Below are 17,905 nucleotides of genomic sequence, written 5' to 3' on the forward strand. Positions count from 1 at the left end.
GAAGAAACTTCTTTTGAACCTAACCTAATTTTTTTTCCCATTGAAGTGAATTTAGTTTGAAATCAGTTTATTCAAACATGAAAATGCTGTCATTATTTACTCATACAAAATGGAATGACATTAAGCTGAGTAAAGAATGACAAAATGTTCATTTTTGAACCAGAAAATGTTCCCTTTAGAATTGAATTTCATTAATTAGGCTTGTTATAAAGAACAAATAATTTGTCCTACAAATAACGTTTCAATGACTCAAGAGGTTTAAAATGAAGAACTGCAGTTTCTTACAATGCATGGTATAAAATAGTTTAACACACAATGAGATGAGGTATGCATAATCTTTTATAATGATGCATTTGATCCAGTTCTTGTTGCTGGATAACATTCTCAGTTGAGTGGAGTACTAGCTGTTCAACAATTGATTTAAGGCCCACAGGCATGTATTTTTCTAGCTTACAAAGCTGCCTTTATCAACACACGTTAACATAGTCACGCATTTCCATGCTTTCACTCAAACCTTCTATTATTGCCAGTGAAAGCACCATTCAAGCAATGCAAAACCGCTGGTGAATTGCATCTGCCATGTGATAGATACTTCAGTTGCCAATAGTAAGCTATGGATTATTAATATTGTTCTGCTTTAATGCGCTGCAGAAACACTTAATGATGCACTTAAAGATTTGTTTCATGATTCCAGGGTTTAAAGACTTAAATTCAGAACCTGTGACATGCTGTCAATTACCATGAAAATGCATCCGACTTGCCACTCAGTTTGTAAAAAAAATAAATAAATCATGTGATAACGCATGCACAATAGAAGTATATGGGGCATTGCAATGGGAGAAATCTTGAAATACACACAGTTTTGATATGTAAATACAATACCGTTCAAAAGTTTGGGTTCAGTAATTAATGCTTTTATCCAGCAATGGATTAAATTAATCAAAAATGACAGCTAAGTCATTTATAATGTTTCTATTTCAAATAAATGCTGTTCTTTTGAAGTTTCTATTCATCAACAATTAATGCTTTTATCCAGCAATGGATTAAATTAATCAAAAATGACAGCTAAGCCATTTATAATGTTTCTATTTCAAATAAATGCTGTTCTTTTGAAGTTTCTATTCATCAAAAATACTGATAAAAATTTATCACTTTTTGCACAAAAATATGAAGCAACTGTTTTGAAGCTAAATGTTTTCAACATTGATAAGAAATGTTTCTTGAGCAGCAGATCAGCATATTAGAATGATTTCTGAAGGATCATGTGACTCTGAAGACTGGAGTAATGATACTGAAAATTCAGCTTTGATCACAGGAATAAATTACATTTTACAATATATTCAAATAGAAAACAGTTCTTTTAAATTGTGCTAATATTTCACAATATTACTGTTTTTACATTACATTGAATGGTAAAGTATCCTCTTCCTACAAAACACAATTCACTGCAAAAACATGAGAGTTAATAAAAGGGCTTTTTGAGAGGCACATTTCTCTGATCTTAATGTTTTGCCCCATACACCTCTATATCAAATACATTACTTTAAATACAATGTTTGTTGTTACAAACTGAGGGACAAGTTAAAATTATTTTCTGTGATAACACAGCATGACATAAAGGATGTCAGTAGAAATGAATACTTGATATTCCTTTAAATTCTGTGTGCCAAAAGAATCAGGCTACTGTGCAATTTCAAAAAAAAAAAGTTTTAAACATAATTCAACATATAAGGCCACCATCCTTTTCAGACAATCTCTGGCCTGGGCGTAGCAACTCAATTTAAATCTCACATTTTTTCTTCAGCCATGTGCATATTTTCACTCATAATTCAATTTGAATTAAAAATAGATATGTATCTTATCTACTGAAGGCATCTTCTCTTTAAACGTCATCAGAATACTGTCTGAAATCTATTCGTCTACTTACAGTAACTTGTCGTTTGCAATAGCAATAAAATGTCTATCTATCGAACAAAATAGGCACATAAAACTCCCTCACAGTATCTCTGGGCGAAGGTGAGGGCCACAATCTATCAGTAACTCTAAACGGCCCCGTCCCCCATGTTCCCTTTGTGAGCTCTTGTCTCATCTGCTTGCAGACGTAGTGCTGTGAAAGTGACCATGAAAGGGAGCGTAAACGTGGCATACGGTCACATGGTGCAGGTTAGCGGTTAGTGGAGCGTTGTGTTCGTTACATGTGCTGTAATGCTTCCTGGGCCTGTTCTGTGTACACGTCCTCTTTCCCCGCCCACGAGCCGAAGCCGTCACCCATCTGCGGCATCCTCCTCTGAGAGCCTCGGTTTTTGTCGCGGGAAAAGAAGCTAAACCTGTGAATGGAAGACACAATTGGTTTGCATTGTCATGCATGAATGTGTCCCTAAATGATGTTTATTAAACTAGATTGTTTCATAAATATTTTGGAGTTCATGGGTTGTGTTTACTATGTTACTTTTGAACATTTCAAGTGTAATTTTCTATTGATAATAATGCACAGTTTATGGCTATGCTACATTGCACAAAGAAATATATTTCAAACCAAAATCAAAAGACAAAAATAAGAATTTCGATTTTTATATATTTTTTTGCATTATTTCCAAAACAAACAATTGCTGTTTGGAGAGTTTTTTTTTTTTAAATAAAAATAAATTCTAATAAATCTTAATATAAAATAAAATATAAAATAATTTCAACACTGTACCTTAAAAAATGTGAATACAAATAATTTTTGCATCATTTTGTAATGTCATAAAAACAATGTCAGAAAGCAAACATTTATGCATATTTGTAATTTACTAATTGTATTATATTTTAATTATAATTCCTTTGACACTAAATATAACAATTTTGCATCATTATTGTCATAAAAATAATGTCTTCTAATATAAAATCCGAATTTTATAAATTCTAATATAAAATAAAATATAAAATAATTTCAACACTGTACCTTAAAAAATGTGAATACAAATAATTTTTGCATCATTTTGTAATGTCATAAAAACAATGTCAGAAAGCAAACATTTATGCATTTTTAATTTACTAATTGTATTATATTTTAATTATAATTCCTTTGACACTAAATATAACAATTTTGCATCATTATTGTCATAAAAATAATGTCAGAATGCATATATATATATATATATATATTAGTGCTGTCAATTGATTAATCGCATACAAAAAAGTTTTTGTTTGTATAATATATTTGTGTGTTCTGTCTCTTTATTATGTATATATAAATACACACACATACAGTATATATTTTGAAAATATTTATTTGTATTTACATGTCTATATTCTTTAAATTTTGGCATGAAATATGAGCTACACATTTCAAACTATTGTACCATAACCTCATCCCTACAGTCTCACTATGGTCTGTCCAGATCTAAAGTTACAAAAAGCATCTCACAAATGTTTGCTGTGTATCTGTGCTCTTGCTTGACACATTTCAGCTCATTCAAGCAGTGATAATCAAGCGTTTAATCTCCCTTCGCCTCTATAAAGCACTCTTTAGTCGCTAGTATACAGAAACAATGTTATATAGCTGTTACTGCGCAGCACGAGTGTTAGAGGAGTGCGCGGGACTTTGATTCTGACTGGCTGATTCTAACGATCCTCCTGCTGATTGGTCGCACAGATAGTATATATATACACACACACACACACACACACACACGTGTATGCACATTTTTTTCGCATTTACAATTACTTTGTGCTTTTATTGTCATAATGATTAACGTCAAAAATGTCAACAAAAAATTATCTCAGAATGCAAAATATATATATATATATATAATTAATGAAGATCCTGTTACAAAGAGGCAAAGATATGGAGAGTTGAGCAAAGAGAAGAAACACCCAGAACCACCTGTAGTATCATTCTGCTTCATTTGGTCACATCCTACTGCTTAGTCTTTAGCATTTCAGATGCATATGGCAGCATTAATGATGGTCATGCCTTAAGATTTTAGTAAAACATGGGTACATGGATGCCAACATGTGTCATAACATGTCATAAAACTCGAAAGCTATAAAGCTGCAGTTTAGTCAATATGTAACTTGTGCTTTCTTTAGCTCAAAATTCCCAGGGAAATGCATGCGCTGATAAAATGCATACTTGGACTGCAATGCATGTTGCTTTGGATAAATGCATACCTTTGTAAACATTCCAAATTCATAAATAAATGAAAACATTTTCGGGCAACATATTTGTGCTCCTGACGCAAAGGCTGTTGTAAAACACTAAGGGGTCAAATTATGCTGATTTTAAAGAATAAGGGCCAGATTTACTAACAGCTTGTGCCAACGCATTCCCTCTCTTTTGGCTTTAAACACTGCTGTTAGGGTTTACTAAAGACACGCAGTGAAAAATAAGAGATAAAAAGGCATGAACAGTCCTTTTTGCAGCTGACCTTATTGCATATGCATTTGTAGGAGTATTCCTTTCAGGCGCAAAATTTATGGGAGGAGAGTATTTAAATGAATCACGCAACATGATTTACTAAGGTTTGCGCTAGTCAATTTACTGGTGTTTGTGCCTTTATTTACCGCCCAAAAAAGCATTTCTTATTGGTTTTGCGCCTGTATTGGAAGTAGATTACACACACCTTACTATCATTGGCTCTGTGTGTTTGCACTGCTCTTGGTAACTTGCGTTGGTTATTGTGGAAATGATCTGACTGCATTTGTGTTCTTTGTTTTGTGCATTGTCAGTAAATCACCCACAGAACTTTCCACTCCCATCGGCGCTTTTATGGGATTGTGCTCTCATGCTAATTTGCACTGTTTAGTAAATCTGGTCCTAAATGTTTGTAATATAAGTGTGTGTGTGTACATGTTTGGCTCTTGTAGCAGTACGCACAGTCGTTTTATCCCCGACTCGGGCTGAAAGTTGGAGCGCGAGCTTGGCCTGAGGGTTGGAGACGCATCTGGGAGCGGCGTGTCTGTTTCCTCTTCCTGTTCGTCACTGCAAACGTGATCAAAAAATAAGTCAGCAATTCATATTTCTGTTTTTTCTCACACTTGCGATTTCATATGACAATTTGGACTTTTTTCTCCAAATTCTGAGTTTACATCTCGCAATTCTTTTTTCTCGGAATTTTGAGTTTACATTTTGTAATTCTGTTTTTTGTTTCTGCCACAAAATAAAAAGTAAAAAAGGCAATTGTGAAAAAAAATTTCTCGCAATTGCAAGTGTACAACTCACAATTTGGACACAATTTTTTTTGTTTCTGCCATGGAATAAAAAGTAAAAAAAGGTAACTGCGACTTTTTATCTCAATTATGAATTTTTCTTGTGATTGTGAATGTATATCTCACAATTCTTTTTTCTGGCAATTGTGAATTCGTATCTCACAATTCTCACTTTTTTCTCAGAACTGCAAGAAAAAAAATTGCATTTAACTTTTCTATTTTTTTTATGCCGTGCGAAAACAAGCTTTCATAAATATAGTGTTATTTAAAAGTAATGATATATAACAGTAATATATTTCATAAATTATTTTTTATTTTTTATTTTAAAGAGATATGACTGATTGGCTTAAAGTATTAAGATGGTTGACCTTTTGTAATATGCGATTTCCTCTTGCAGCATGAAGACTTTAGCTTTCAGCTCATTGCGCTCATGCAGGACGTCACGCAGCTCTTGCAGGGTAAATCGCGGGCGGTTCGGGTCTTTTGGATCTATAGAGGATATGTCGTCATCACACAGCGCCTCCTGGTGGATGACAGGAACACACCGTCATTTACACTCGCTTTTACACTGAGCAACTGCCTGCTGAGGAGGTTTAAACTAGAGTTGCATCAGAGCATCCACAAAACAACACAAACATCACCTGGGGCTGGCTGCATAAACCGTTTAGACTAGTCTTAAAAAGTTAGTCATCTAATTCTTTTTCTTAAAGACTGGTCATAACTTTTTTAATTCAGTTATGAAAAGGTAGATTGGTCTTATTTGTATTGAAAAAGTAAGACTGATTACCCCTTGATAACTGCTTGTTGGTCAAACTACTTCTTTAGACACAGTCTTAACATGGTGGCTAAGTTTATGCAACTGGCCTATGATTTCACTGCTGTTAATGTACAACAGTATATGATCAGTGCTTTATTTTACAAGACCGCAACCTCTCTGTTATGATCCATCATCATATGATTATGATCATCGAGTTAACATTTGATTCAGTCACATGGTTTGCATTCAGTACAAACACTTGCACACATGCAGGCTGCTTTAACAATGAAAGACTTTCACCAGTCGACACTCTTCACAATGAGTGTGTACCTGTGTAAAGGACTGAAGTCATTAGTGCACTGCTCTTACAGTCTGCTGTATGTTGGTACAGAACCAGTCGCACACTCTGCGGGGTTGTTGTCGCCCTAGCGTGACTCGTGCAAACAGACGCAGATACGGGTCAGGTGTTAGTTTACACTCCATGCTATCCTTAGAAGCTGCCGCTGCAGGGTTACCCATGAAAACGCAGCCTCTTCATCGTCCTTCTCCTCCTCACCGTCATCTGTCAGGGCTCCTGGGGCCCCGGTGTGGGGGATGAAATGGAGGGGACCTTCCTCTATCTCCAGGCCCCCAGCGAGGAGCTCAGAAGCTAAATCCTGACCCCAGGAAGGGGCCGCTTTAGACGACTGTAGTCACAGACATGTGGATTGCAAATTGCAACCAACATTTTATCGGGAGAGTTTGCTTGAGTAAATAGTTCAAAATAATCGACTGAACAAAATGGCACAAAATCAGAGTAATAAAAACACAATCAGCAAAATTTTCAGCAAAGGAGTTTTTGTTCTTTTCACATTTCCTTGCAAAAAAAACAATGCAATTTTTTTTCATGCTACATAGAGATTAAAAGAAAAGAGATTAAAACTATCACTAACCATGATTTTTTTTTTCTGTTAATGTGATTCATCTAAAATGTTGAATTTGATTACATGTTCCTCTAAACAGATACACAACCGTTCAAAAGTTTGGGGCTGGTAAGGTTTTTTTTGTTTTTGAAAGACATCTCACCATGGCTGAATTTACTTCATTGAAAAATACAATGAATACAGTAATATTGTGAAATATTATTGCAAATCAAAATAACTTTTATATTATAAAATATAATTTATTCATGTGATGCAAAGCTAAATTTTCAGCATCATTACTTTAGTCTTCAGTGTCACATGATCCTTCAGAAATCATTCTGATATGCTGATTTTCTACTCAATAAACATTTCTTATTATTATCAATGTTGAAAACAGTTGTGCTGCTTCATATTTTTGTGAAATTTTTTTTTTTTTTAGAATACTTTGATGAATATAAAGCATTTATTTGAAATATAAATCTTTTGTAACACTATAAATGTCTGTTTTGATCAATTTAATGCGTCCTTGCTGAATAAAAGTATTAATTTCTTATTTTTTTTAAATAACTTTTGAAAGGTAGTGTAAATAAATATAGTGCACTCAAACTGCAAAACCACTAGGCTCCAACACTTTTTCACTCACATGTGATATTTCATATTAAGGTGGTAAGCTTTGCTAATAATTAAATTAAATCATACAAAGACTAATGCACTGTTAAACATCCTCAATTAGTCCCAAAAGTTCACAATTAAGTGGAAGCCTCAATTCATACATACAACTTGCATACCAAGCCATATACACTGTCCACTGATTTTTATTCTCATCCTTGTTTCCTCTATGAGACTGTGACTCATTGATGTTTCATTCTGACTCATTATGGACACCATGTGAAGATCCTGACACTTTAGATCACACTTACTTCCTTCCTTTAAATAGAAATAGAAATGACTGAATGCTGCAGTTGAACACTGAGGTGTCTCAATGCATTGGAATTAAGCAAAGATGCAATGGAAAACTTCAGTTCATAATCTATTTGTCAGAGATTTCATGAGTTTCTAAACATGTGAAAAACCGACACAATCAATGCAGCACCCATCTACATTCATGTACCTGTGCAGGTGAAGGTGGTCCTACAGGCTCCTCCGTCTCAGCACTGATCTTGCCCTGCTCTTTAAGCCGCTCCTTAAGACGGGACACTTCCTGTCGCAGGTTACCCATCTCCTGCTGCCGTGCCTGACCAGACGCCTCCAGCTCCACCTTCTGCTCGATCAGCGCTTTACCCTGGGCCTCCACCACCGTGATCTTATGCCTCAGGTCATGGTTGATCCTCATCAGCCGGTTCAACTGCTGCTGGAGCTGGAAGAAACGCCATTTGTGCCACATTAAACCTCCACAATATGATGAACATTATGTGCACATTATGCACTTCTGATCCACTGTGATTTCATCAGATGTTTAGGCTATGATATTATTAGGCAATATTTTTTTTTCCAGCAAAAGTTGTTGATTTTAATGAAGGCTTTCGACATCTCTTCATCTTGCTTCCTTGAGATAATGTCTGTGCATTGACTGCTGCTAACAATAGGATTTGCTCAGCAAGAACATGGCTCTTTACCGCTTCAATGTCCTCATTTTTGAGCGTCAGCTCGCGGCCTTTGGCACGGATCTCGTCTCGCTGTTTATCTACAACTTCCTTCAGCTTCTTCATCACCTGCCGTTCCCTCTCGGTCATGCCTGGCATCACAAATAGAAAAAATCAGCACATGCAGCATCATTTATTACATAGAGATCCGACATTCAAGGAAATAACAAAATATAAGGCATGTATAATCAATAACATATTGGACATTATTGATCGACACATTAGCATGCAGGAAGTTTCAGGGTGAGGCTTTTGTTTTGCATGGGACAGGTCACTGGAAATAAGGACAGACATAAGAAGTCTGACAGACGCTATAAGCAAATAACTTCCTGACTGAGAGCCCATGTTGCTGCTCCTAAAATAGATGTGTGTCCATGCGGAGAATCTGACACACAACCACCGACACACTTCACGTTTGTCATGACCTAGAAATGTAATGTCACATGCCTTAAAGGAATATTTAGAGCTAAATACAACTTAAGCTGTGTTACCTTAAAAAATATTTTTAATTCCTCCCTCACACTTATAAAACACACAAAGCCATTTACAAAGCACTGCATATATTGAAATATATATATATATATATATGTGTGTGTGTATGTATGTATGTATGTATGTATATGTATATTATATGTATATAAAAGTTCATCCAAAATAGTTTTTGTTTACATAATATATGTATGTGTACTGTGTATATTTATTATGTATATATAAATACACACACATGCATGTATACATTTCAGAAAAATATATTATGTTCGTACATTAAATATATTTATATATAATATAAATTATATGAATATAAATATAGACATGTAAATACATGTAAATATTTTCAACATATATACTGTATGTGTGTGTATTTATATATACATAGTAAAGAGACACAGAACACACAAATATATTATGCAAACAAATACTTTTATTTATGTGATATGTCTCATGTGAGTGACGTCCAATTAACACAGCATTTCTGCTGGTTTTTTCAAAGTAAATTTAAGACTTTTTAAGACCAAGTAAATAAAATTCTTACTTTTGATTTCACTTAAATTCAATGTTTCCCCGTACAAATGTTCAAGATTCATTACTTCAGGTAAGAAGTCTTGTTTTCTGTGAAAGTGATCAAAATGATCAAAGTAAGGGCTCACTTAATTCAAAGGGAACAAGTCATACTCCACTGACAAATGTTTGTTCTTATTTGAAGCATAAACTCACTTAATTTGGTTTGGTTTCTCAGAAAACAAGACTTCATTGTCTTTGTTTAGCATCTCAAGTAAATATATCTTGATGTAGGAATGTTTAGATATTAAAATACTGAGGAAGACAGGCCTTCTGTAGCGAATCGATGCGTTTTTGTAAGAAAAATATCCATATTCAAAACATAATAATCACTTGAATCTAGCTTGCGCTCACTGAGACCTGACGAAACCCTGTATAACCTCCGAAATTTTAAAACCTCCGAAATTTGTAAACCAATTTTGTGTAAATATATTGTTTTGGCTGTCAAATAAGGTTGTATTCCATCTAATTAGAAATGGAAGGTCATGGAATTGAAGCGTGGTGCATTGTGGGATATTGTTTTCCAGACAGTGTAAGGCTGACACAAAGCTCTCTTTTTCCAAACCCTGAGCTTTAAGACTACCTTCCTGTTTCTGTATATCCTCTTCCGTCATTGGACACTCTTTGACGGACAGGTTGTTGAGCAGTGTTTTGTTTTCCTCCTGCAGCTGTGTGATCTGGGACAGCAGATCCTGGGCTTCTCCTCTCCACACATCCTCCACAAGCTCCAGCTCCTGTTCACAACCACACACACACACACACACACATCTCAGAAGCGGCTCATAAAATATAGACGAGTGTGTATTTAACCGCTGACCTTCACTGGAGTTACGTAATGTCTGAAACAATCAGCAAAAACACACAAAGCAGGAGCATAATAACATCTTCACAGAAGGACACAGACAAAAGCTGCATTCATAACTCTGCTTATATTCACACACTCATGTTTTTACTCTATTCTTACATTTGTGTGAGATTCTCATGTGCTACAATACCTATGGTAAAACCACAGTATTCTTCTTCATCTTGAAGTAGCATGTAAATAAACATATAGTATAAGAATTTTGCAATCCTTCAGTAAACATCAAGTTACCATAGTATTAGCACAGTAGAATCTGACCCCACACTGTATTATAGTACTACCTTAGTACATTTACATCAGCCTCATAAGATTAGGATTTGTTGCATATTTGCTCACTGTCCCAGTGGACACGATGTTACGTGATGATGATGGACTGTGGTTAAGATTACATCATTTCCTGTACCAGACAGGAACTTAGAAATTCCCATGCATGCACTGCTTTGTTCTGAAACACCACTGGCAAAGAACTTAAGCAAAGAAAAACAATGTATATACGTTCATACGTACTAAAAGTAGTAGAAAAAAGCAGTATACATTCAGCAAGGATCTGTTAAACTGATAAAAAGTGACAGTAAAGACTTATATTGTTAGAAAAGATTTCTATTTTGAATAAAATCATGAAAAAAATATCACAGATTCAAAAAATAATAATATTAAGCAGCAAAAACTGTTTCGAACATTGATAATAAATCAGCATATAAGAATGATTTCTGAAGGATCATGTGACACTGAAGATTGTAGTAATGGCTGATGAAAATTCAGCTTTGCATCACAGGAATAAATTACATTTTAAAGTAAATTAATACAGAAAACAGTTATTTGAAATTGTAATCATATTTCACAATATTACTGTTTTACTGTATTTTTTATTAAATAAATGTTGAGCATAAGAAACGTCTTTAAAAAACAGCCCAAACTTTTGGACATCAATGTATATACACTTTATATTAGGGCAGTCAAGCTATAATTTTTTTAATCTAATTAATCACATATATAATTAAAATAACATTCCCTGCCCTTATTTATTCCTCAGAGCGGCGCTTTACGTACCGCGCATGCGCACAGCAGCGGCAGACGAGGGCGCTGTGAAATCACTGTCAAGCGTCACACTGACCTACAATACTGGTCATAAACACTGCTTACCATAGTTATTGGGTAGTTTAACTCATTGTGGCTATAAAACGGTGGACACAGGTAAATCCGTGAATGGATTTTCATTGCCTTTGTTAGATCAAAGTATGAACGGGTAGTTGACAGAACATGTCAAGCAGTGACTGACACGCTATACTTAGTTATAATCAGAGTTGGGGAGTAACTAGTCTAGTTACAACGAAATTACGTAATTTAATTACAAAATAAATGTAACTGTAATCTGTTAAAAATGTGCAATTAAATTACAGTTACTTATGAAAATGTTAATGATTACAAAGGGGGTTACATGATCTGAATATTTTCTCACACACACACACACATACAGATTTAATTGACTTCTTTCCCAAATTGCATTGACTGCTTTAAAATATGAGACACCAATGTTTCAGGAGTTTAGAACACAGAATAGGACACATGCTTATTCGATAACTGTTTTTTATTTCCTGTTTGGGTTTATGTTTTATTTAAGATTAACTGTTTTTTCAAAAGCATGGTTAGTAGTAGTAGTAGTATACAGGTATTTAGTAGTACCGGTAATATATTTATTTAATGCCATGTCAGCATCTTAGGCTATTTTCATGGCAAATTTTTTTTTTTTTAAATACAAGTATAACAAATACAATAAAAAACAGCAAACAAACAAACACAAGTTATATTACACAAGATTTTTTACATTCAAAAGCATTGTTAGATGCCAGTGTTTCCTGTCATAGCTGTGCAAAGATTTGATTAAAAAAAAAACAGTATCATAGCTATTAAACTATATCTTGTTATGATTTTAAATCTGTATTTAACCTCAGGATGATCTCTAAAGTCTGATTTTGTGGTAGCTGTACTTTAAAATTCAATTACTTTAATCTTAATTCAATCGATGAAGGATTTTGAGAAGTCTGTCAGTAATGAGTGTTATAACCCCGCCTGCTTTAAATGTTTGAAAATGATTAACAGTTGAAAACATTCATTAGAAATTTTGAAAAGAAATCAAAAAGTAATCAAATGTAATCAGTTACATTAATAAAGTAATTGAAATAGTTACACTACTTATTACAAAATAGGGCAACTTGTAATCTGTAACCTATTACATTTCCAAAGTAACCTTCCCAACACTGCCTATAATCGTGTATGATTATGTATGCGTGCAGTTTTTGATAAACATATTAAATTGGAGATTTCATGGATGGTTTTTGAATGGATTTCTAACATGTTTTTAATTTGTTGTTGCATCTGTAAATACAGGTGTTAAAAAAAAAACAACACATGCATAACTTACCCAACATAATTAATCATTTTACTTCAATTTGCATTTACAACTTCAAGTTCATTTACTTTAAAAGGTGTTAAAAGATCCCAAATTAACTACCAGCCATCAATTGATGGTGCTGATGTAAAAAAAAAAAGGTAAAGTCTTCAACCTGGTACTTATTAAAATTTTTAAAATTGCATGATAAAATATTTCACTGTAGCAATTCACTAAATGATATTATAAATTAAAAGCATAATTTCGAATATTTAATTCACACCATATTGTATTGTCAAAGCATGAAGGATGATATACAGTAGAGACTCATGATAAAACTATGAAAATAATATACATTATGATGGTTTCTTCTTTATACATCCAGGGCCCAGACTCCTTTCACCTAAACTGTGTGAGATAAACAAAGAACAACAACTTAACATCTAAATTTCATTATAAAGGCAATATTTTCACTGGAAATACAGTTAAATTGGTCCAAAGCGAACAGTGTCTGTGAATACTTACTGCATTCTTGAGGAGACTGCCTGATTTATGGAAGATTGAGGTTCGTTTAGAGCTGGTTTTGGCAGGTTCGGTTGCGGGGGGCTCCGGTCTGGGCGGGTCCAGTCGAAGTGGTTCGAATCTGGGTGGGTCCAGTGTGAACGCATCCAGACTGGGCAGTTCCATATTGGGCGGGTCAGGAAAAACAGTAGGCAGTGAACTGTCAAAACTATTGACTGTATTCCCTGGAGACGAGTCCATCGGGATCCCTCCCATCTCATAGTGCTTCCTCCTGAGTTCTCCCAATCGTATACGCTCGTTCACCAGCTGCTTCTCCAACTCTAATACTTTCACCTATAAACAAATATGAGTTTACATGTATGCATTAAAAGTCTGATTTAATCCTTTGGGATTTGATTGGATGATGTAAGGGTGTTTTAATACCTAAAACTGTACTATTTTTCATTTTGGCAAATTTACCTGAGAATCCATTTCTTCTGTTTTGAGTTTTATAACAGACATGCCGGAAAAGTCCATGGAGTCTATGGAAAAAAGAAACAAGAGGACACATAGAAATTTAGCATCACATCACTCACCAATGGATCCTCTGCAGTGAATGGGTGCCGGCAGAATGAGAGTCCGAACAGCTGATAAAAACATCACAATAATCCACAAGTAATCCACACCACTCCAGTCCATCAGTTAATGTCTTGTGAAGCCAAAAGCCGTGTGTTTGTAACAAACAAATCCATAATTAAGACATTTTAACTTAAAACTGTCACTTCTGGCTAAAATACAAGTCCATAATCCATAATAATGCTTCCTCCGGTGAAGTTAATCCCCTATTGTCCTCTCACATCCAAATCCACCAACATATTTGTTTAGAACTGTTTTTGCTTGTAAACAGTGCTTTATATGTGTATATTTCTCTTCTGACTCAGACAAGATTACTTTTTCACTGGAGAAGGCAATATTATGGATAGAGGACTCATATTTTAGACAGAAACAATGGTTTAATCATGTTAAAATGCCTTGATGTACTGCATTTGTTCTTACAAACACACACCTTTTTATTTTACAAGAGGTTAACTGAAGGACTAGAGTCATGTGGATTATTTGTGAATTATTGTGATGTTTTTATCAGCTGTTTGGACTCTCATTCTGACGGCACCCATTCACTGCAGAGGATCAACTGGTGAGCAAGTGACCTAATGCTAAATTTCTCAAAATGTGTTTCCATGAAGAAACAAACTCATCTAAATCTTGGATGGTCCGAGTGTGAGTACATTTTCAGCTAGTTTTAATTTTTGGTTGAACTATTCCTTTAATGTGCATTCCAGCATTGTTGGTGGTAACAAACTTCACTATTTGCATGGAGTATGTTTCATGCTTTTTGCATGTGTCCATGACACTCACTCTTGTTCTCAATCTGCATTTGTCCTGATTTAGCAGACGACACCACAACAGCGGCCATGTCATTCACGTGACGGGATGCTTGCTGTAAAGTTTGGAGCTTCTTGTTGCCTCGATCTGCCTTTACCTGTTAAATGAAGGATTGATGTGTCAGAATCATCAGATTTGATTGTATTAAACACACACTTATATTGGTCTCATGAATTTTACCTTTGAAGCAGCAACAAGTTGTGCCGTACTGGCGGCGATCTCATGAGAGCAGACAATCAGCTCTTCATATTTGCCTTTGTCGGTCACGACTTTATCAGCTGATTCACTTTGTGAGATAATAAATCACAGTTACAGGGATTGACGCTAATAAATCCAGGTTAAAGCTTGAAATATTCTACACACTCACAGCATCTGCGTTGCACCCCATCCTACAGCCTTTGACGCTGAAATGAGTCCCTCTGTCCAACGTGAATTTTTAGCATAGAAGTCTTTGACAGAACCAGCACCCTAAGATGGAATAGGGCAATAAGGTGATTGAGTGTGTATGCATGCATGATTTATGAAAATGATCTAAAATTGTCCAAATCATACCCGGCCACTTTCCACAATGTCTCTCTGCAGATCAGTAGCGGAAGCCAAAAGCCGTGTGTTTGTAACAAACAAATCCATAATTAAGACATTTTAACTTAAAACTGTCACTTCTGGCTAAAATACAAGTCCATAATCCATAATAATGCTTCCTCCGGTGAAGTTAATCCCCTATTGCAAACAAATCCATTATTAAGACATTGTAACTTAAAACTGTCACTTCTGGCTAAAATACAAGTCCATAATCCATAATAATGCTTCCTCCGGTGAAGTTAATCCCCTATTGTCCTCTCACATCCAAATCCACCAACATATTTGTTTAGAACTGTTTTTGCTTGTAAACAGTGCTTTATATGTGTATATTTCTCTTCTGACTCAGACAAGATTACTTTTTCACTGGAGAAGGCAATATTATGGATAGAGGACTCATATTTTAGACAGAAACAATGGTTTAATCATGTTAAAATGCCTTGATGTACTGCATTTGTTCTTACAAACACACACCTTTTTATTTTACAAGAGGTTAACTGAAGGACTAGAGTCATGTGGATTATTTGTGAATTATTGTGATGTTTTTATCAGCTGTTTGGACTCTCATTCTGACGGCACCCATTCACTGCAAAGGATCAACTGGTGAGGAAGTGACCTAATGCTAAATTTCTCAAAATGTGTTTCCATGAAGAAACAAACTCATCTAAATCTTGGATGGTCCGAGTGTGAGTACATTTTCAGCTAGTTTTAATTTTTGGTTGAACTATTCCTTTAATGTGCATTCCAGCATTGTTGGTGGTAACAAACTTCACTATTTGCATGGAGTATGTTTCATGCTTTTTGCATGTGTCCATGACACTCACTCTTGTTCTCAATCTGCATTTGTCCTGATTTAGCAGACGACACCACAACAGCGGCCATGTCATTCACGTGACGGGATGCTTGCTGTAAAGTTTGGAGCTTCTTGTTGCCTCGATCTGCCTTTACCTGTTAAATGAAGGATTGATGTGTCAGAATCATCAGATTTGATTGTATTAAACACACACTTATATTGGTCTCATGAATTTTACCTTTGAAGCAGCAACAAGTTGTGCCGTACTGGCGGCGATCTCATGAGAGCAGACAATCAGCTCTTCATATTTGCCTTTGTCGGTCACGACTTTATCAGCTGATTCACTTTGTGAGATAATAAATCACAGTTACAGGGATTGACGCTAATAAATCCAGGTTAAAGCTTGAAATATTCTACACACTCACAGCATCTGCGTTGCACCCCATCCTACAGCCTTTGACGCTGAAATGAGTCCCTCTGTCCAACGTGAATTTTTAGCATAGAAGTCTTTGACAGAACCAGCACCCTAAGATGGAATAGGGCAATAAGGTGATTGAGTGTGTATGCATGCATGATTTATGAAAATGATCTAAAATTGTCCAAATCATACCCGGCCACTTTCCACAATGTCTCTCTGCAGGTCAGTAGCAGCCATCACCAGCATGTGTATAGCCTATGGACAAAAGTGATGCAAAATTACTTGAAAAATCTTGATATACATTACCAATTTAAAAAGTTTCAGGTCAGTATTTTGTATGTTTAGAAAAAAGTAACTTAGGCTGCATTTATTTCATTACAAATACAGTAAAAACAGAGATATTTTGAAAAATTAATACCATTTAAAATAACTGTTTTCTATGTGAATATATGTTAAAATGTAATGTATTCCTGTGATGCAAAGCTGAATTTTCAGCATCATTACTCCAGTCTTCAGTGTCACATGATCCTTCAGAAATCATTCTAATATGCTGATTTGATGCTCAAGAAACATTTATAATTATTATAAATGTTGAGCTGTGGAAACCATGATACTTTTTTGTGGAAACCATGATACTTTTTTTCAGGATTCAGGATTAAAAGAAAATTCAAAAGAACAGCATTTATTTTAAATCTTTAAAATAAATCAGGACTGTTTTTTTAGTCCCGCTCCCGCAAGGTTCTATTCCGCACCCACCCGCTCCCGCTATATATTCACTCTTTGTTCACCCGCTGTCCGCTTAGAATAATTTTCTTCCCGACCCGACCGTTCCCGCTAAATTTAGATCTCGTTTCCAGAATCTCACATTTAAATTTCCGCTACTGAAAGAAAGAGAGATAGGCTGACAAATAAAAGTGTAGTCTGCACAGAATTGTATGTTATTTTATTCGTCTTGTCAAGAGTCTTGAATTTATTGACTTTGACTTGAATTTATAGGAATTATCTTAAGACACAAAATTCGTTTAATATTTTATGCAACACAGTAGGAAAAAAAGTGTCAGAGAAAATAAAATTTTACAAAAATTGTATTTCTTATTTTTATTTGTCTTGTCAGGATACAATTCATTTAACATTGACAACATAATAGGGAAAAAGTGTCTCAGAGAGAAAAAAATAATAAAAATGTAGGTTGTACAAAAATAGCCTATTTAGCTATTTTTATTCGTCTTGTCAAAATACTAAATACGTTTGACATTTTTCTGTTAACACAGTAGGAAAGTCGCAGAGAAAAATAAATAAATACGACATCGGTCATTTAAAATTATAGGCTAAGCAAAATATAAACAAAACCGAGTTGAACATCCTT

At 34.9% G+C, this 17,905-nt stretch overlaps 3 protein-coding genes across 3 annotated transcripts in view; all 3 read right to left on the reverse strand.

Moving 5' to 3' along the window:
* Positions 1–1,360: 1,360 nt before the first annotated feature.
* LOC107722324 (RILP-like protein 1) lies at positions 1,361–10,592 on the reverse strand. Its single transcript, XM_016530637.1, has 9 exons — positions 10,519–10,592; positions 10,372–10,393; positions 10,138–10,288; positions 8,469–8,587; positions 7,964–8,209; positions 6,466–6,636; positions 5,562–5,716; positions 4,862–4,966; positions 1,361–2,327 (listed from the first exon to the last, which is right to left on the reverse strand). Exons 1-9 carry the CDS (start codon positions 10,590–10,592, stop codon positions 2,192–2,194), a joined length of 1,179 nt encoding a protein of 392 aa, XP_016386123.1. The 3' UTR covers positions 1,361–2,191.
* A 2,396-nt stretch (positions 10,593–12,988) lies between these two features.
* LOC107722325 (huntingtin-interacting protein 1-related protein-like) lies at positions 12,989–15,379 on the reverse strand. The gene is made up of 7 exons (XM_016530638.1): positions 15,302–15,379; positions 15,117–15,217; positions 14,930–15,035; positions 14,723–14,846; positions 13,787–13,848; positions 13,331–13,660; positions 12,989–13,213 (listed from the first exon to the last, which is right to left on the reverse strand). The coding sequence occupies exons 1-7, from the start codon at positions 15,377–15,379 to the stop codon at positions 13,205–13,207; spliced, it is 810 nt and encodes a 269-aa protein (XP_016386124.1). The 3' UTR covers positions 12,989–13,204.
* A 741-nt stretch (positions 15,380–16,120) lies between these two features.
* The window catches only part of LOC107722326 (huntingtin-interacting protein 1-related protein-like), an 18,938-nt gene continuing 17,153 nt past the window's right edge, over positions 16,121–17,905 (reverse strand). The window contains exons 26-29 of the mRNA XM_016530639.1: positions 16,732–16,794; positions 16,547–16,647; positions 16,360–16,465; positions 16,121–16,276 (exon numbers count right to left, since the gene is read on the reverse strand). Coding sequence (XP_016386125.1) covers positions 16,121–16,276; positions 16,360–16,465; positions 16,547–16,647; positions 16,732–16,794 — 426 coding nt within the window. The remainder of the gene's footprint in view (positions 16,277–16,359; positions 16,466–16,546; positions 16,648–16,731; positions 16,795–17,905) is intronic.

Source organism: Sinocyclocheilus rhinocerous, unplaced genomic scaffold, assembly GCF_001515625.1.
Source record: "Sinocyclocheilus rhinocerous isolate Xijiao unplaced genomic scaffold, SAMN03320098_v1.1 scaffold874, whole genome shotgun sequence".
In the NCBI taxonomy this organism is placed as follows: domain Eukaryota; kingdom Metazoa; phylum Chordata; class Actinopteri; order Cypriniformes; family Cyprinidae; genus Sinocyclocheilus; species Sinocyclocheilus rhinocerous.

Excerpts from the sequence above, each read along its gene's own strand:
- LOC107722324 (XM_016530637.1), bottom strand. The coding sequence starts at position 10,592 with ATGCTACTTCAAGATGAAGAAGAATACTGTGGTTTTACCATAGGTATT. Across the intron at positions 4,967-5,561 it reads GAAATCGCATATTACAAAAG|TGACGAACAGGAAGAGGAAA; the intron begins GTCAACCATCTT and ends TCACGTTTGCAG. Across the intron at positions 2,328-4,861 it reads GAGTCGGGGATAAAACGACT|GTTTAGCTTCTTTTCCCGCG; the intron begins GTGCGTACTGCT and ends TTCCATTCACAG.
- LOC107722325 (XM_016530638.1), bottom strand. The coding sequence starts at position 15,379 with ATGGATTTGTTTGTTACAAACACACGGCTTTTGGCTTCCGCTACTGAT. Across the intron at positions 15,218-15,301 it reads ACATTGTGGAAAGTGGCCGG|GGTGCTGGTTCTGTCAAAGA; the intron begins GTATGATTTGGA and ends ATTCCATCTTAG. Across the intron at positions 13,849-14,722 it reads AATGCAGATTGAGAACAAGA|ACTCCATGGACTTTTCCGGC; the intron begins GTGAGTGTCATG and ends TTTTTTCCATAG.